At 38.8% G+C, this 20,417-nt stretch overlaps 1 protein-coding gene across 1 annotated transcript in view; it reads right to left on the bottom strand.

The window, feature by feature from the left end:
- Positions 1 to 691: 691 nt before the first annotated feature.
- FHIP2A (FHF complex subunit HOOK interacting protein 2A) overlaps positions 692 to 20,417 on the bottom strand; it is a 33,946-nt gene continuing 14,220 nt past the window's right edge. The window contains exons 6-17 of the mRNA XM_071446239.1: positions 17,210 to 17,494; positions 16,149 to 16,345; positions 14,870 to 14,984; positions 14,688 to 14,764; positions 14,392 to 14,584; positions 13,017 to 13,186; positions 12,033 to 12,176; positions 10,246 to 10,336; positions 8,390 to 8,533; positions 5,693 to 5,833; positions 4,813 to 4,916; positions 692 to 4,723 (exon numbers count right to left, since the gene is read on the bottom strand). Coding sequence (XP_071302340.1) covers positions 4,618 to 4,723; positions 4,813 to 4,916; positions 5,693 to 5,833; positions 8,390 to 8,533; positions 10,246 to 10,336; positions 12,033 to 12,176; positions 13,017 to 13,186; positions 14,392 to 14,584; positions 14,688 to 14,764; positions 14,870 to 14,984; positions 16,149 to 16,345; positions 17,210 to 17,494 — 1,767 coding nt within the window. The 3' untranslated portion in view covers positions 692 to 4,617. The remainder of the gene's footprint in view (positions 4,724 to 4,812; positions 4,917 to 5,692; positions 5,834 to 8,389; positions 8,534 to 10,245; positions 10,337 to 12,032; positions 12,177 to 13,016; positions 13,187 to 14,391; positions 14,585 to 14,687; positions 14,765 to 14,869; positions 14,985 to 16,148; positions 16,346 to 17,209; positions 17,495 to 20,417) is intronic.

Below are 20,417 nucleotides of genomic sequence, written 5' to 3'. Positions count from 1 at the left end.
CTAAAATGAAAGCTGTCAAGTGCATCATCTTGCTGTAGCACTGTTCTTATTAAAGATGTAAGAGCACTTGCAGATGTTAAATACCAAGAAGGAACAGCTTAAAATACAAGTGCAGTCCTCAGAGGGGATGCTACAGAGAAACAAGATTTTTAAAAGGCTGATGAAAACTAGAAAGAAACCAAAAGTAGAAAAAAACACACAACAAACACCATTTAAAAGTATATAAAAACATATATAGACCCCTGTACCTAAAAGCCTTACTGAAAGGCCCAGAAGGAAGAAACGCTGCTCACTCACCCCCATGACATTTGTCTCCAACAAACCAGTGCTGTGACTGACACACTTTGCACTCAAATGCAATAGAAAACCGAGGCCTTGACCAGCTTCAGCCTTTCTGGAAGGATATCAGGGCTCCCAGGAAGGAGCTGATGTTGATCTGTGCCCAGGATGGCTCCAGCCTGCCCATTTCCCCAGGTTTCCCATCCTCCTGGGCAAGAACATGCTGATTCAGTCCATGCCCTGCACAGCACAGCACAGGAACACATTTATCCCAGAAGATGCTGCAGTGACAGACTCCAAATAAATGAGGACTTCAGGATCAAAGGCATGATGTAAAATGTTAAAACATATTCTGTCTCAAGGTCACCCATACAAAAATTATTACGGATTCTGTAATAATAGAAGCAGTTGCTTCACTGAAATTAATTTATTTTGAGAATATCCCTTTTAATCCTCCATGCATTTTTTAGCACAAAAAGCTGAGTTTTATCACAACCTCCTTCATAAAACTTAATATTGTATGTCTGGTAATGTGGCTGTTTCAACAATTCCTCATTGGAAATTCCCACATCTGTGAAACCTTGGTAACACTGTTAGTAAGTGACCTACACAAAGTTTATTAGAAAATTTTTACTGAATATCCTCTGTTTAATGTAAACAAGGCAGGAGGCAAAACAAGGAGTATATATTTTATATAATTACACTATTTTACAGGGCACAGAAAGCATTGAGGACATGGTTTGAAAACCCTGTATGATATGCAATATCAGATATGGATTTTCCATGTAGCCCCAGGTCTACTCCAGGACCCTTTAATCTCACCAAGTCCTTCAGGTTAGTATTTCTTCTAGCAAGACAAAGAGCACTAATAAAATGTCACCTGTGAGATAGCACAGCAGGTTATGGTAGAAATTACCATGCACTTACAAAGCCATTCCATGATTATTTGTGCCCTGTAAAATGAAGTGTGGCAATCTTTACACTAATCATAGTGTAAGCAAGCTTGGGATTCTGGTCCTTTTATATATATATGTATATATATACATAGGTGATGTACAACCAGACTCAAGCTGTGCATCAAGTCACAGCTTTTATATTGCACAGACAAATATAGAGTAAGAACATTACACAGACAGAATCTGAATACCAGGAATATTACAGTCATAGGAGAACCTAAGGACAAACTTGTTCTACCAGAGCTAGCACATGGCTTATTACAAAAATTTCTAAATCAGAGGCTAAATCAAATACATACTATAAATGAAAAAAAAAAAATGCTTCTATTTACACACATGTGCATCAGGATTAGAATGTGGTTTGGATCTGCTTTTTGAAATAAAAAATAATTCTATCCCATCTCAAGTATTTCTATCTAATACCAAGTGGCCCCATTCTCTAAGGTGATGAGCACTTTTTTTGCCCACTGACACCTGGAGGATCTGCACAAGCCATGAACTCTTCAGGCCAAGTATTTTCTCTGGTGGCCCTCTCCAGGTAATAAATAACCACATACAAACACATGCACACAGAAACAAAATGGGCTCCTCAATGACATGCATAGATCAAAAAGGTGAAAACATGGACCTGAACTAACTTCTAATCATTAAAAAAAAAAAGTGCATGAAAAATATCTCCACAAAAATAATTAAATGAGTTCCATCTCTTAAGAAAGATTAAAGCACTTTTACAAAAATAAAGGTCATTGTCATCAGGTATGGTAATAGGGGTTTGTAGGCAGCACTCACAAAAGCAGTTTAGGCTAAAGCAACTTCAAGGATTGCTTCAGTTGTGTGAGGATGGATCCATGTCTTATAGATTTATCAACTAAGTAACATTTGGCTTCCAAGAGAACATCACCAATGTCACTGGAGACTGAACAATCATAGCCTGAATTTAAGGGTGATCATAGTTCTATCTACTTATTTTTCTCATTGACAAGCTTAAGGAGCTGTGTTTGCAGCTCTGCAGTGTTTTGCATTAGAACACCACAGAGGCTGCAGCCTTTCAGGGTAATGAGTTCAGTTACCACTGAAAACAGCCAAACAAAGAAAGTGATGTTAATGCTTTCATTTGACATCAGGCAACTCTTGAATGGCTTTATCAATTCTTACATTACTTGGAATGCTTGTTCAAGTTTTGTTTAACATTTCACTCACTTTCCTTTATAGCAGTATTATCACTTCCAGTTTCCACTGAAATTGGGACATTAGAAGTATTCTGGATCATATGCTTAAAAAAAAAATAGATGATTTGAGGAAAAAGTAATTAAGCTCAAGCAAAACCAACAAAGACCCAAATTCAGTAAAGCATCAGCATTTCTGCTTGACTGCTTAACTTTGTACACATAAAAAGATTGTGATTTAAGGAAACAATACTCAAAATTAAGCTTATGTTTAACTGTTTTGCTGAATTGGGACCTTATAAATAACAAATGTATGCATTAAACATCACTCTGCATAGACATCAATGTGTTCTAAACCATGTGTCAGGTATTAAGTAAACTCCTAATGTGGACTGTCTGCAATGCAGATCACTAATTATTTGCTATATTCAAGGTATGTTTCTCAAGAAGAAAAATGAAGTGTAATTTTTTCAAATTTTGTCCTACTATGCTACTTGGACCTGAAAATACTTTGCAGCTAAATGCAGAAAAACCCCAACAGGTGAAGAGGTAAAACATGCTTTTGTTTGCCAGAGAAATGTGTCCCAGTACAGGGAGCCACTGAATACAGATTTTACCCACCAAAACATTTCCCCAGTTCCAGAACTGCTTTCTCCAGCTGAACCTGTACTGGAAGCTTTTACAGCAGGATGCTCTTCACTGGTGACAAGAATAAATTTAGCCCATTAACTGTGACACTGCTCTAATTAACCTGCTAACTAAGAAGGACTCTTAACATCCAGCTTCCATAAATATTAAAAAACAAGACCTCAAAGGCATAGATAAAGAGCAGAATCTGATTCTAGGTACAGTCATGTAAATCCAGAGGAGTTCTAGTGACTGAATAAATTAGTCCATGTTTGCATATGAGCAATGACATCTGAAATGGGCATTAGCTGTGCAAACAGGGGGCAGGAAAGGAGGAAAGACAATGTAAACAGAAGGAGCTGAGCTCTACCTGGCCTTGCTCAAAGGAGGGGAAAGGGGTCCTACCCACGAGTGTGGGGAGCAGGACAGGCCACTGGGTGGGACTGCAAGGTCCAGCACAGCATCTGGCAGTGAGGACCCTCTGGAGGGCAGAAGCAAAGCACCCTGAAATGCCTCTGCTTGCAATGCCAGTGCCTGCCCCGGCTGATGGCATTCTCAGGGAAAAGGAGTCACTGAGAGGCATTCCTGCATCCCAGCACTCTGAAAAGCAGGTGCAAATTTTGGTCCTAAATAAGGTATCAATGCTTTAAGTGTGTTGGCATCACTGTGAGGGTTAGATAAGCAATAAAAATGTCTCTCAAAAGAACAGAATGTTTATGCTGCCGATTTTCAAGGCACAAAAGATTCTTAAACCAATTCAGACTAATACCAATTTAAAAGAAATTAAAAATACTGTTTCAGCAACAACTACTGATGACCTATAATTAACCTATAATGTAAAGGTGACATGAGTCAAACAACTAGAGTTCCTATGTAAAAAGCTAAAGCAAATCTAGTTACATGAATGACCTGGAGACCAATCACTTGGAATGACAGAGACAAACATGCCACAAACATGTACGCTTCAGATATATTTGTTATGGATGTGATGCCAAATCAGGATTCATTTCTTTAGTATTGATCTTAGACTGATAGATTTCTTGGAGTAAACCAATGAGGAATCAAGCTCAGAGTTATACTTAAGATCTACCAAAAGCAAAATGATCCCTCATTAACTGTTGTATATGGATTGGTGGATTTTTTTTAACTTCTTCATTTTTAATAACATACGTTGCAACTATAGGTGTGTTTTTCTTTCATACAATCCAACTGAAAAGAAGAAGAATTAACACATAAAAATGTTATAAAATTAATTTGCTTTTTTAAAAGTAATATGGTCACAAAGAGCAAATTGGTGCACGTGAGCTCCAGGACATACAAGAGCCCAAACTCTCTAAACATTGTCATCAGAATAACCAAGGTCTGATGGCTGTGGTTCTTCATGCAGCTTTTGCAGCTCTTCACACAGTGTCTAGAAATGCTGCCTGTTGGTTTCTCCCCAAATGCCTTTGCTCATGTTCCAAGTCCATCTGCAATCTCAACATCTGGTGAAAGCGACGTGTCTTCCCAACATCCCCTTTTGTGCCGGGAGGCGCCCCCTTGTCTCTGGCTGCTGTCGGTGGCCTCCGGGGGTGGCTGGCCCGGGCTGCTCAGGGCGTGGCTGAGGTGTGGTACTTGACAAAGGCGATCGCGGCCAGCTCCTTGCAGAACTCCTCCAGCACAATCACGCCCTCTAGTAACGTCATGTGGTCAATGCTGAGACGGGAAGAGAATTGCAGGGAATCAGGACTGGCACACACAAACCCAGCCGCGCGTCTCAGAGAACGTGCAATGTGTTTACTCACATGGGCCCCTCTGGCTCCAAGCCCAGCAGGCGTTTTCTGACCAGCAGAAGTTTGGGAGTGAAATCTGGGATGCGCTGGATTCTAACCATGAGGTCTCCGACGACCTGTATGTAAAGTGCAGACCATCAACACACAAAGTGAACACCTCTGCAGAGTGCCTGGCAGCAAGGTTCAATGGCAGCCTCGGTGCCCACTTCAGCATCCTCACAGGCTCACAGAACAGCCTGCAGAGAGGCTGCTCTGCCCAAAAAGAGGGTGAGTGAGTGCAGAAAGTAAAGAAATACAAAAGCCTTACTTGCTCTTGTCACAAATAGCATTATTTATTTTAATTACATCAATGATTAATTTGTCTTTTTAAATGTTGATATAGACAATCAACCAGTGAATTCCTGGGCCTAGGGAAAGCACAAGGGGAGAGAGTGAAGGCTGTATTTTGGAACAGGGAGGGCTGCTGGGAGAAAGGGAGCCAAGCCTCTGTTACTATTGGGCAAGCATCATTAACAGGCTCCTGACCAGCTTAATAACAGCTGGTGTGTGGGGAAAGCAAGGGACTCTGACTGAGGACATTGCAGTGACAGGCACCCAGCCAGCACTTCTAGGATGCAAGTCTGGCAGGAAGAGATGGAACTGGAGAAGAAGAAGGGGACTTTTGATAAATCCAGGACTCAACTGTCAAGAACACCATTCATCAAAAAGAAAAAAGAGTATATGCAGAGATACCCATGTAGGTCCAATCTTGATTTGAAATCACCTTTCAATGACAAACATTTACCAAATTAAAATACCCAGCAACTACTACCACGAGTGACAAAGTTATTAAAACATATTACTGCTGTACTTACTGCTGTGTAATTGTGTAATTATTGCTGTGTTTACTCACCCGGACAATCACAGAGAAGAGAGACTTGCAGCCAGAGGCGAGGTTGACATAAGGATCCAAAAGGTATTCGTGTATGTGAGGATGGGGAAACAGGGACAGTTTGGACAACACTGAAGTAACTTGTAAATTTACATCATAGGGCTGCAAAAAGAGGGAAACACAGTGCTTAGTTATTTTCATGCTGGCTTCTTTTCATCCACCTCATGTTTATTTAACTACTAGAACTTTTTACACAGGATTATGAATACATAAAGATAAAAAGTTAGATTAGAAGACAGGCCCAACCTCTGCTTATCACAACAGCAGTGCTGTGAATATGACAGTTGGGCATTAGATGTTATTAGCTGTATTCCTGCTACAACCACTTGAAGCTTTTGCACACTTGTTTATTGCAGGGCAAGTTCTCTTCCCATAAAATATTTCTTCAGCTAAAGAAATAGCATGGAATCAGCCTAGATTAAACATCTGCTTGCTTCTCCTGGGAAATTGTAAAGTATATGAGCTCAGGAAATTGCCAGAGACAAATCCATGTTTACAGCTAATATGTTATTTCTCTTCTACTTTATTTTTTCCTGGGAAAGAACCACTGCAGAAGGCCTGGCCATTTTGTGGCAGCAACCCATGGGAGATGGGACCAGTTCTGGGCTGGGAAAGCAGCAGTAAATGATGAGCTTCTTGTCTACCTCCCTTCCCCAAATCAATCAAATGGGAGAGGCAACACTGTCAGATGCTGGAAAATGCTTATCAGTCATAAGGAACAAAACAGTACCTAAATTTCCAGGAAAAAAAAAAGTGCCTAGTTTAAAGGATTTGACCATTCTAGTAAGAAACTTATTTCCATAAAAGCAAGCATTTTCACCATGGCTTCTTTATGTTTCAAAACTTTTTTTTTGTCTTTGATTTTGTCATCCCAGTGAAAACAAGCTGACATTTTAATTCAGCCCAGAATTTACGAACTAGTAGAACCTCCTTCCATTTCTTCAGTGGCAGAACAGACTAAGTTGACAAGAGAAAGACAGACATTCCTTTGGTGCACCTCTGTGTCAATCAGCCTTGCTGATCTAAGTGGATTACAGGGCCCTCATTTAATCTCTGACTGCATATTGGCAGTAATACCCTCACTGGCATCGTCACACTGAGGAGGATTCAATGACCTCAAATTCTCATCTTTATGCTCTCAAGTTAGCATCCCACTGAAGAATAAGAGAACAGATTCTTCCCCCTTTCAGATGTGAGAGATTTGGATGAATTCAGCCTCAGATTAAGACAGATGCATTTAGCCATGTCTACATGCCTAAGCTCTCATTAGCTGACTCACCAGAGATCTGACACTTCATACACTGCCCACACACAAACATCTCCTGCCATCTCAGAGCTCCCAAGTATCTGCTGGTCTCTGGATGGTTCCACAGAGGGTGGATCCTGCAAGATCTGTGTTGGAACCACAAACTTCTGGGAATATCTTGGACACCACAAAAATGGCAACAGATAGCTGAGCTCAGGCACCTGAGTGGAGCTTTCAGTCCACAGAGCTGAGGAAGCTGAGTGATTCACTTTGCACTGAAAGAGACACCTACTTGCCTTTCAGCCTAAGAGCCCCAGGGACTACTGGGGCTGCTTTGACAAAATTTCCACTGACTACATGTGCCCACATAAGTAATATTTAGGTATCTTATTCTTGAACTTGTTACCACACACTATTGCATTGCAAAGTTGCCTCATAAATCTTTTGAAATGAAAGCACTTATTTCTTCCAGTCAGTGGCAGTTATTTCTGCACTTGGCACTCCAGCAATAGATTCATCCCAATCTCCTAACAAATGAAGCTTTCAGCCCCTGGACCACAGATGTTACAGGTAAAAGAGATCACTACATTTTGAGTTATTATTGCAGAGTTATTCTGCAGAGAGAGACAAAAATTCCTTCCATAAATCTATTCACTGCCTACCTAGCTGAACTGTAGGAGAAGGTCTTTAGAGCTGTTTGAGTCAGCCAATTCATTAGGAAGCTTTGAAGGTATGAGCATTATCTGGTGTTCACAAGAGGAGAAGGAAACAAAGGAGTAACACGTGCTGCATTGTTCTGACAGATTGCTGTTGTGATTCCAACTAATTGAGAGCATTAAAGAAAGCTGCTTCTTCACACAGAGCTTTTATTTCTGTCCATGTGTCAGCAGACTCAGTTAAATGGCCCCATATCAGATAAATTCTAAAAAAAATTTCCCTGTAGCTAAAAAGATTAAACCCAGCAAATTTTGAAGTTCAGGAAATTAAAAAAAAATCTTAGGGTACAGTCAGTTCCACAGAAATTTGTAATAGCAGGAGGAAGAAGGTAGTGTCTAGTACATGAGGTCTTTGAAACAAGTTACTTCACTTGTGTGCCTGAGCTATCTTCTGTCAGAAAGGAGGTTAGTGAGAGCTACCTCCTCTGCAAAGCTTTCTGTATCACAGATTCATATCAGAGTGTTCCCATGAACACTCACAGAGCTGATCTAGAGGCTACTCCCGGCTTCCTGCACATGTTCCCTGTGCACTTATATGTGCAAATGGCTCTTGTCAGGCTTATGACCAGGGAAGGGCACATTACACAATAATATGTCTATAATAGAGTGATGGGAGTTCACAGGACCTGATGGCGATCAGCTCTTTAAAAGTGATGAAAGTATCAGAAATGGAATTCTTAACTTGTTTTTTCTTACCTGATCAAGAATCCTCCCCATTCTTTCAAACAGAACTTTCAAGAAGTGTCCTTCAAAAAATGACGCTTCCAAATTGCACTTTTCCAAAGACCTGGGAGATCCAGGCCACTCCCACCGTAAGCAAATGACACAATAATCCCGGAACTACAAAACAGTAGGGAGGAAAACACACTTCAATCTCCATGGAAACCATTTCATTTCCTTTGATAGTCCATACACCTTAAAACCATAATCTGTAGCTAAATTATAAATCCAAGCTCAAAAAGATCAGTCATTCTAAAGTAAACATTATCAGTAAAACCACATTATCAGCAGGTACCTCATTTTTCTGGGGATATTCCTGCTACTAGGCTGGTTTGAGAAGCAGTGAGTGGAGAACAGAGCTCCCAAAAAGCAGCTGGGGCCAAAACACAAAGCAGTATCAACAATACACAACCTAATCAGGGTTCTTTTGAAACAGAATTGCATTCTTAACCATCTTCTTGAGAGTAGATTTCCACACTTCTACTGCATTATGTGTAGCTAATCTTGCTATCCAAACCATTCTGCTCTCTGATTCCCAGGACAGGAAAGGCACGTGTACATGCAGGACATACAAACTAAAAGTATTTCAGGGCTTCCTCTTCCCTCTCTTTGTTTCCTAACACCCCTGGCAGTCATTCTCTACCTTGCCCCATATTTGCTTTGTGCTGTCTGATGCCTCACTTGCAAGGAATTACACCTTGAAAGGAGCACAAGTTGAAGCAGAGAAAATAAAGAACACAGGAAGAAACAGAAGCAAAAGAATCAGCAAACAGACTCAAAAATTCTGCATTGATTGTAGCTTACCTACTACTGCAGGCTTCCAGGAATAGCAATAAGGAAGCAGAACAGCTATTTGGATGTAATAACAGCAACAGGCAGGGCTACTCTTAGGGGGGAAATATTTTAACAGTAGCCATATCATCATCAGGAAGTGACAGAAACCAATTCTGCTCTCTAATAGCTCCCAGTGCACTCTTTTTCCCAAGACATGAATGAAAGACGAAGATGATAAGTGGTTTCTAGCATCCAAGAATACAACATAGGGGAATTTTACATCAACCTTTGTTCCCTTATTCTCTACTTTTCTATTCCCTTTCTTTTCAGGAGAGACTACAGATGAAGCAATATAAATAAAGAAATCCAATGTCCCATCTTTAGCAACTGATAACGTAATTCCAAGGTTATGGAATTTTTGAATTACCTACTAAATATAGCTCTCACTTACTCTGTTCCTTTGCATAAATTTTTCTATTCTAGAAGATTCCCAGGGTTTCAATAAGAAAGCTGCAAACAGTGACTGTCCTCTGACCAAGGAAACTATGGTTGTAAAGGCAAAACTTGCATTTATTTTTAAACAATAAATCATAAAGCTTTCCCTGCCTACCCCACCTCCCAACTTCAAACCTGAATGCCTTAGGCTGTGCACTCCCTGAGATGAGCCTTTATTTGCAAAGTCCCAGATTGCATAACTCCTATGCAGCATTTTAATTTCTCTTAGTTCTTTCAAACAGCTTGGCAGGCAATTCTCCAAGAGAATGCAGATAAATGCAGAAGCAAATTAAGAATCTATCTGCAGTTCAGGTTTTCTCTCACTGTATTTGTTATATGAATATTAATGCATTTAATGTCATCCATTATTCCCACTAGTGCAATACAAGGTGAATTCATCATCAAAAGATCTCCAAAGGTAAGTTTTCATTAAAAATGAAAATTGAATTTTCCCATCTTCCATTACCAAAAGATGCATTTAATAGGGCTATTTACAGAGCCATTTGTATATTCTCACCAGCATTTCAAACTCTCAAGGACTAAAGAAGAATTCACTGACTTACTTGTCTGTGGGCATCTCTGAGGTAAGTATCATAACCTGTACCCTCCACATGGTATGATGACTTTGCTTCATCAGGTACAAGACAGAGAAAACTGAAGAGAAAAAAAGTGCATTAATGACTATATTCCACAGAGCACCAGATCAATACTTCCTCATCATCTGTAGCAGAGTACACACAATGCTGAACTGTCTGGCCAATTAATCCACACACTCTACCAGAACTTTATGTGAAGAACAGAGAACACAAAATCTATTTAAACCTACCTATTCCAACTACTATAGGTAATAACAAGGTGTATACTTGAGAACTTTTGTATCTGGCATGAGAGGCAAAGTCATCAGTGGAAGCATTTTCTGAGAATCAGCAGACAGAGTGGAGATTAAAGGGAATAGTGATAAATAGGTCAAGTATTTGCTAAAGGTCAGACTCCATCTTACTAGAGCTAAAAGAAAATATACTTGGGAATAAATGAGCCAAAAGAGAAGGAGAATTACAGTGAAAATTCTTCTTAACCTACTTCATAGGTAGTTTTATTTACCAGTTTGTTGTGGCAAAAAAATGAACATCTAAGACACACCAGGAGTATTTGCATATAAATGTCCCTGGTAACAACTATAATTGCCTTTGTCAGGTGTGTAGTCAAACACTCTGTCCTTATTACTTCACCAATATCTGATGTAAAATGCATCAGGAAATTCTGAATAATATTAGTAACTTTAAAAAAAAGAAATTAAACCCATTGAAATTTTTGGACAGAAGATAAAACCCAGTCTTTGGACCCTGATTCCAAATTTCAGCCTTCATTATACCCCAAGAACTGCTGGATGCTCCTGTAGAATTTATATACAGAAATATGTAGTATCTGACTTTCCATGTGGAGTTCATCTTATCTCAAAAAATACAAATTTGCAAGACACTGCAAATCAGAAAACATTTCTATTCCCTGATGCAGGTTACACGAGGTGAATTTAGGAGAATGTTCTTTGTATCTTTGCTCCAAACCATGTCCACCATAAACTATAAATAGTGATACTGGGGGAAAGAGGGCAAGAAGTGATGATGTCACAGTGTGCTGGCTGTCCCTGGGCTGTTTGCTTCCTCTGGCTAACACCTTTGATTATTTCTGGGCAGGCAGACAGGTCAGCACTGACACACCAGTGCTGCTCTGCTACCAAGTATTGACAGAGCAAACAGCCCTCATCCTAATATTAGTTCCTAAGAGAATTACCAACACTAAGTTGCTTAAAACAGAGCTTGTCCTCCTTGTGATATCCAATTTGCAGTGAGTCTGACAGGCACTGAGCTATGTCACAGGTGACACAGGTGCCCCCTGACTTTCAGGGAACAGAAGGTTATCTCTAGCATGGCAGTTATTTCATTTTATGTCTGTGTTTATGGAACTTTGAAGTTCTAAGGAAGTTTGAAGGTGTTTTTTCCCCTGAAAGTTTTATGGCAAGACTCCCCAGACTTGTCCAGGAAGGTTAAGTCCTGTAACAGCATTTTAAGTACAGCAAATATTTCTGCAAAAAGCAACTTTTATAATTGTGAATTCTGAGTATTCAACCATTAGCTGCAAAGTTCTTCTATTTTTCTCATTTATGTTGAATTAATGCAAGCTCTAATCTTTCAGAAGTAGCTTTCTGATAAAATGGCACAATTTCCTTCTGTGGAGTAATTTTCCCAGCTGGCACAGAATAACATCCATTACAGAGTACACATTTAATTTGCACAGTGTGTGCAGACACCCACACATTCAGACATTTCCTCAAGTCTTTGTTTCAACTCACCTATTTACAATTTTATGAACTTCAGTCTTCCCATCATTTTTTGGATGTTCTGGACTGACAGGTGGAGAAGCACTGAGCCACTCCTGGGCTGACAATGTGTTATCTGGAGACAGATCAGTAAATAATGGATCTTCCTCCAGATCTCTGTGAAATTACATTAGACAAAAACATAATCATCCACAAAATGTTATGGAAGGCAGGAAAATCTCTGGGTCACAAGGCAGGCTGTTTTTCTTCTCTGAACAATGAGGATGTGTTCCAGAACATAACAATATCCACAATGTATTACATAATTAATATGCAGAAGTACCAACCTTTGCAAATACCCAACAATGTGAACAACAGATGAGACATTTTTGACTTGGACAAAATTACTGCATCAAGTCTCTTAAAACTTCTTAGTCATATTTGTCATGTGAGAGAGTTCTACTCCAGGACATATTTAAATTATTCTAGATGACTAAAATAGTTTGTGTGGCCAGTCCTTACCTCTCCTTCACTAAAACATTGAGTGACAAGAGTTACCTAGCATATATATTTTATGTAGTGCCTCAGTATTTTTTTTATTTATTTTATGTAGTGCCTTAGAAATGTTCTTCCATCAAAAATCACTAGGAACATAAATGTAAGCAAAACACTGAAGTTATTGACTGCAAGAATATTCTCACTGATTGCAATAAAATATGCATAGATTTAAGCTTGGTAGATGCATAAATAAATTGAGACACGAAGACCTCTGAGTGTTTATTGTTCTGCAAAGAGACTTGTGGTAATTTTAGATTTTCTGTTCCTGTTCTAAGAGTTTCCATAAGTTGCTGATGTAAGCATTTCTGCATCACTTTATGGATATGGATTAATACATAGAGCTCTCAAGTGCTCTCCAGGCTCACTTTTCTTTCAATTACTGAAAAAAAACCTGTTTTGTTCTAAAAATACGGATCCAAGTTACTTGTTGTGAAAACTTCTCTTGAAAATGAAACTTACACTGCTCCAGCAATCTGTCCATTCTCTACCACATCTTTATCTTCTTGACAGGGAGGCTTGTATTCCATGTAGTTTCTTTCTTCCAAATTTCTCAGAACCAAATTATAAAGGATGTGCTCATTGGGTTTTTGCAAAAGGTGCTCAAACATTCGTAAAGTCATTATGCTGATCTGCAACAGAAAGAGTAAAAACTCAATAAACTGATGCACTGCTGCCTTGTGCTTTTTGCCTTTTATCTGCTTTGTCCATCCTAGAACACTGCAATTACTTATTGACATCATGGAAGGAGACAAAATCATAAGAAAAAATAGGAAATTATGATGCTACATATGGTATGAACATGGATGATGAGTTCGCATACATTTGAAAATCACTATGGGAATGCTTTTGTTTTTTTCTGTTAAAATACCTGTTCTGAAATCTGTCAAAATAACAATACAAAGAACATACAGAGAACTCAGAATTTAGCTTTTTAAAGTTCTACAGTTAGATCCATGGTGGAAGATGATTATCATTGTGCAAATGAGACCCACAACAGGACTTAAAGTTACCAATAAATACCCAAAAAAAGAAAGTAATACTGGGATATTGTAACTAGATCTATAGGCTAAGATTTTTACATGGAGATGTTATGTAGGCTTTTAAAGGAACACTGACTTTAGGCAATACAAAGACAATTTTTCAAGACTGCTTGAGAGTGCTTAGCTTTGCAAAGATAACTGATTTACAGAGATAACTCATTCTGACAGTGTGAGCAGGTAGGCATACTGAATAAATGGATATGAGAAAGCACAAATTTTTATTTCAGGCAAGCTTGGTTTTTATTTGAAAAAGTAGAGGCTGAGGTTGTTTCATGGAAAAAATGAAGCAAGCAGCTTTTGAGGAGGGATTTTACTGAAGTAAATTGTTTTAATGATGCTTAGTGTATGTAAAGAGCCTAAAGTTATCACATCATCTTTTAATTGGCATTGCATATATCCTCCAAGCACACTTAGTTTTTTTATCTGTATCTTATATGATAATAAGACAGAACTGACACAACATGGAAAATAACAGCAACAAATGAAAATGCAATTACAAAAACTCAGTTCACTATATCTTACAGACAAGCAAGTCTGACTGGATATGCATAGTGGACACACAAATTCACAAAAAAATCTTTAGCAAAAAAAAAAAAAGGAAATATTGCTAGGTGGAGAAAACAGATTGACTTCATTTTCTAAAGGGAATTTGTAGGGCCAGGAGCCAGAATTCTCTTTCTTGGGGAAAAATGTTACTGGATACAAATATGAGAAGTCCTCACAACGGCGTCCTTACAGACTCTCCAGACTCCAGAACTGGCCAGCAGACACTCCTGTGTCAGATCAGCCCTCACCTCATCAGAAATGTGATCACAGTGCTCGATCAGCCTGTGCCTCAATGGATGCCTGTTGATGTCTGTCAGGGTTTCTGGCTCTCTGTGCTCTCCAAGGATGAAATACACCAGTTCCTGCAGCAGCACATCCGAAGTCACCTGACGAACAATGCGGTGCAATAGTGCAGTTGATGTGAGGATTCCAATCTCTGAACTGAATGAAACATTTTCATATCAGATATGGAGTGGATTTCCACTCCCCAAAAATCAGCTTGATTCAGACTCTGTTCTGCTGTGTCTTGTAGGATGCTACTCACGTTTGCATCAGCTGAGGTTCCATAACATCAATGAAGAATCGCTCCCGCACAGCTTTTGCCATAGCAACAGCAGTCGTCTGAAACAAAAGTACAAAATGGTGTGTCTCAAACTCAGAAGCTAGGAAACAACTGGAACTACTTATTTGCTGAATATATTTGTATCATCTGAACACATTTCAAACCTTTTGTGCTTCTTTGATGAGTTGATCACAGTAGTCAAACCAAGAAAGAAATGAAATCAATGCTCTTTTCCCTGGAAAAGCAGATGCATCTTCTTTGTGGCTGTAGGAATCCAAACTAGAGCACACAGAGAAAAAATGTTTTTTTAGTCTACAAGTAGTTGAAGAATCTCAGACTACCTTCTTATTGAACCTAACAGAATAATTAATGACCTACTTGTAATGAAGGGAACATTAAAAATGCTTTTCTGCTGATCTCTATGGATCTGGCAGTGCCATCACAACACAGATATTCAGTGCATGCTGAAGGAAAAAGTGTTTCTAGAGTCAGAAGGGAAAACTGATCACCAACTCTGTTCTCCCAGAATACACAGACTACAGAAAATGAATCAGTAACTCCTGTAGTCACAGAACCATAAAATGAAGGCAATTGTTCTTCTCTACTCTGTAAGTGACCTCAGGCAAGTTAACTAAAACCACACAGTGTATACTTGAACTAGAGTGTATCTTTCAGAAAGAAACATCTATCTCAATTTAAGGGCTGTAAGGAATAACAAATACACAACTTTCTTTGGTAAAAAACTCCACTGTTTATTTATCCCACAATTTAAAGGTGTGAGTTTTCCCCTTCTAATTTCAAACTCCAATCATCAGAAATTTTGCTACGCATTTTGCAAATGCCTTCTTTTGTCTCAGTACTAACAGACCAGGAGCAAGTCATAATAATGAAGGCAGAGTGGGGAAGATAAATGGTTTAAGAATCTAAATTACAAGCAGTTAGGATAACAGGCATGTATATTTTGCTTCATGCTAATTACTTATGCAGCAACTCTTTCCTTCCTCTTTTTTTCTGTAAAAATTTTGCAACAACAGCCTGTTAACAAATAGACCCTTCCTGCCCCTCAGAGGAGCTTACAATGCCCACTGTGTACAGTGAGAAATTTATGCTTCCTAAATCCTTGATATCTGCATGAGAATATTAATCCACACTTGATCCTACAGTGACATCCCAAGAAACTGCTGATGTAATCCAGTGGAAAAACTTGCCCCCTGAGGAATTTCTGCCAGGGACTGGCAGGCAGACCTGGCCCCATGTCAGAAATCACAGGTACACTGGACACCTAAAGTGCACCACTGTGCTACAGCTCTATCTCAGCTCTGCCCTTGAGGCTTTAGCCTGTGTGTGTGGGAGTATTTTATACACATTATCTACCCATCAAATTATTTTCAGGGAAAGGTGTAAAGTCACTTTGAGTATTAAATACAAAAATAAAATTCTTACCCCCAGTTAATTGCCTCCACTGTTTCAATGTCTAAGGGATCCAGTGACTGAGGCAAGGCTTTGTAGAGGGTGGCCAGCCTGTCTGTCAACAATTCACATAAACAAGTGCTTTGAGTCAGGCACTTGGCAGCTGCTGGTTCTGGCAAACTCACCAAAAGCATGAGACCTTCACAGGCCTTCACTGCTATCCGGCCGTCCTGGCAGAAGGGCAGGGGAGAATTAATCAGAGGGTGAATGAAGGCCACTGGAAATCAAGAGGCAAACACCTACCAAATAGAACTTCTCCACTCCCCCACAGTGACTGAATACATTCATTTTTGTTGCCTTCTGAGCCATTAACTCTAGTGAATTTGGATGCTACAAAATAATGATTTTCACCTGATTTTGTGTGAAATACAAGAATGCCAGCTGCAACCTCCCAGCTGACAGAACTAGAGCTGTAGGTCAGCTTAAGACCAAGATACCAAATCCTGTGAACTACTCATGTAACAATAATGAGGTACAGAGGTAGACTTGGTTTTCTGCTGTCAGCACTGCTGCAGCAATTACAGGCTTACCCAAACCTCTTCTAAATTTTCTAAAAGAATCTAAGTCTGAATTTGATGATTGAGCTGGGTAAGAGATACAACAGGCTTTTTTAAAAGAAAACCCACTCCTAGAGATAGCTCAGTGCCATTACAAAGAGAGTGGGTTTGGTTAAGTCAGAACAATTGAAAATAGTTTTAAAAACATTCTCTTGTGATATATTTAACCTTCTGATTATCCTGTGTAGTTTTTCTGTGAAACATACAGCACCCTATACAAGTTTCTTAAAAAAAACCACTTATATTATCATCAACAAGCTTAGTATTAATTTTCTAAAACACTATTTTTACTTTAATCTGAATTTACAAAGAAAATTGCCAATTTACAAGAAGTGCCTGCAAAAACTCTCACTTTTTATAGCTAAAATACAGTGTGTTTATTCACTCCCTCTGCCCACTTCACACAGCATCCAACTATTTCATTTTATCACACAGAGTGGAAAAAACCCTAAAATCCAAATAAAAAAAACAACTCACAGGACTTTTAGTGAGGTTTAGTAGAGAATTCACTAAATTATAGTCTTGATTTGGACAAGCAGTGGAGGACTCAGGTGATGATGTGACATTGAGTTCATCCAGACTGAAGGAGAGCTCCTCTGCCTGCTGTGGGAGCTCATCCTCCTTCTCCATGTGCTCGGCCCCGGCAGCACCGGGCGTCTCCTCGGGCTGCCCCGTGTCTGTTGTCACGGACTCCTGGTCTTTGATCATGTCTTCTGTGATGACACTTGCTGATCCTTGGAGAGCCATGGCTTTTAACTTACTCTGCAAAGCATTTTTTGGAATTACACGGCTGAAATTACTGTTCATCCTGAAGCAGGAGTTTACTAAAAGCAATTTTTTTAACGTCAACATTTGAAGTAGTCAAGGCTGGATACAGTAACCATGTAAAACCTACAAGGCTGTGGAAGCGTGGGTGTTTTATAAACCTAGGACACTTTTAAATCTGCTTAAATTTCTCTTAAGCCCTATACATTTTGCTTCAAGGCTGAATATGCCATTTACAAAAGGATGACAGCTTTTTCTTTCACTACTGAAGGCACATATTCACTTGATTTGCCCACAATTTGATAGAGGTTTTTAATTTATCTTATGGGTGGCACCTTTAGGACTTAGCATTTTTTTTTAAAAATTCCTTTCTGTGTCAAGGCCTCACATTCATCTAATATCTGAAACACTATTTTCAGTTGGAATCACCCAAGTAAAATAATTCTAAATTTCTTGAGATTTTACCTTCAACAGGAAAGGGAAAGAAACACCTTTTCTGCCAGCCAAATACTCTCAAATTGTATTTCTCAAGAAGAAAAAATTAGGCAGATTGAATGGACAAAGGTATTACAAATTAGCTTTGGGCACTGGATACTCTGAAAGGTCACAGAGAACCTTCTTGGAAGCTCCAAACCATCTCTGCTTTGCCTGAAAAAAGGCAACCCATTTGTCTTCCCATAAATCTGTCTCCAGAACATAAAAAGACATTTAAATTTGTGCTCTGTGATACCATGAAGAATCTCACAGAAAGGCAAAAACTCAGTGTTCTTCTGGCATAAGTGCAGGTGAGGAATACTTTATTGGAATCATAAATTAGAATGCAGCACAAGACATTTCTTTCAAGTGAGAACTGCAGTGAGATTATAAATCCAAATGGTTCCCTTCTCTATGATAACACCAAAATTATTACAAATATATCTCAAGCATTAATAATTGAAAAGACTAACCATTTGGGGTTAATGGATTTTAGTACAGACAAACCAGCAGGGACTGAGTACATGACAGTGAGGCAGCAAACTGGAGAGCTGCTGTGAACACTTGCTTGAGGGCCGTGCATTCATTGTGGGGAATTTGCACTGGGCATTGTGATGCACTCACAGAACCAACTCCCTGGAGAAGCAAACCAGTGGAGAAAGCAGCAGACTGCATGCTATAAAATAAGGATGCACTTTGAATCCAGTAGAAAAATTACTGCTTCAATATGTTTTGGGTTTTTTTTGACAGTGTGAAAAGTGCAAGGCTGGCAAAGCAACAAAAAGGTGTCTGTCTGAACCAAGTTTGCTATCACCAGAGCTTCTGCAGTCCTTCAGTATCAATATCATCAATATCCTCATCAACACACAGAAATATCTGAATCACAACAGTGACCCTTGCACATAAAGGTTGGAACAGCGTTTCAATCCTGGACTCAATACTGTTGCTGGCACCACTCAAACTGCAGGCAGAGCTGTTAAAGGGAAAAGCTTTTTTTTTTTTTCAAAAACTGGGCAATATTCTGTAAAATACTTATTTTATTTTACAGTGGCTTTTTACTTCCTTTCTGGATTCTTCTGCCATTTGAAAGGCCACTGTTTATTTAGCTAAAGCAGTGATGAGAGAACTAACATATATAAATGTATGAATGCACCTAGAAATGTGTCCATAGCTCATTACTCTTACGTTGGCAGGTGACACAAAGCAGTTTGTACAGTGAATATCACACAGGCAGAATCTCAGTTTGTACAGTGAATATCACACAGGCAGAATTTCTGTGTGTATTTAAGCTTCCTATTATTTAATCATGCAATTCTGCAGCTCAGCTGCTCACCTGCCTCCTGCAAAGGTGCAAAACAGGATCCTGAATGACCTAATGGAAAAGGTTACATAAAACATATATTCAATGCTTTCTAAACAAAGTACTCATGAATTCAGCATTAATGAAAAGCAGGTAATATAAAACCACACTTTTGTATTTTTGTGATCTGTAAACATCAGTTTTAAAATCTGTGGTAGATGATGCCATGTCTAAATTCTGATAGATTTAAAAATACTTCTATGAACCATCATGTGATATCACAGCTGATGAGAATCTCTACTTAATTTGTGGTGAGAAATATAAAGGTGATAATTCAAAGTACTGAAAGTAAAAGTGAATAGTAAAACTATTGTTCATTTTATAAAATGAAGGTACAACTATTTAGCTGCTATATTAGAACTTTTTCAAAGTCTCAAGAACAGAAATTGAAGCACAGAGAGCTAAGTGTCCCTTTGCCAAGAAACAATCAATCAGTTGCAAGGAGTATCTCACCTAAGATGGGATGAGGGAAGTTTACCCTAAAATATAACTGAGGTAGAGGTGATAAACATTACAATGTATATTCTTTCTCTCTGCACAAGAACTAGGAAATCTTAGTTAAAAAAAAAAGGAATACATTAATACCAAAATAAAATTAGTATAGGGATCCTAAAGTTTTTAAAAAGTAGAATAAAGTTCTTTAAGTTCTTATTTCCACAACAGACATAACTTGCCCAAGTGGTTGTGCCATGTAGGCTTATTGGTTAAGCAATACAGGTGAAAGATTTCACCTATATTGATTAACCAATAGTATAGATATTTACTTAAATTTAAAATATAAACCAGCATTCTACCAACAAACTATTTGGCATAGAATCATACAAAGGAAGTGAGTTTGAACACACTCAATTTTTATGTTCATAAAATCCTGTATAAACTGATTGGAAACAGTCAAAGAAAGAAGCAAAACTAACAGATACAAACACTCTCTGGAGAGATCCATCTGCATTTCATCTTATAAGCAACAGAATTCTGTAAATTTACCCTTTCATGCATTTGAAAGTGATCAAGTCACAACAGCACCTCTAAGAGGCCAAATGTGAACAACCAGAATATTCTATTCTAATGGAACACAATTTTGCACTC

Source organism: Agelaius tricolor, unplaced genomic scaffold (genome assembly GCF_023055355.1).
Source record: "Agelaius tricolor isolate 1412-34295 unplaced genomic scaffold, bAgeTri1.0.p SCAF_22, whole genome shotgun sequence".
Lineage (NCBI taxonomy): Eukaryota > Metazoa > Chordata > Aves > Passeriformes > Icteridae > Agelaius > Agelaius tricolor.
The sequence above is the reverse complement of the archived record's forward strand: the minus strand, read 5'-3'. Positions and strand labels throughout refer to the sequence as shown.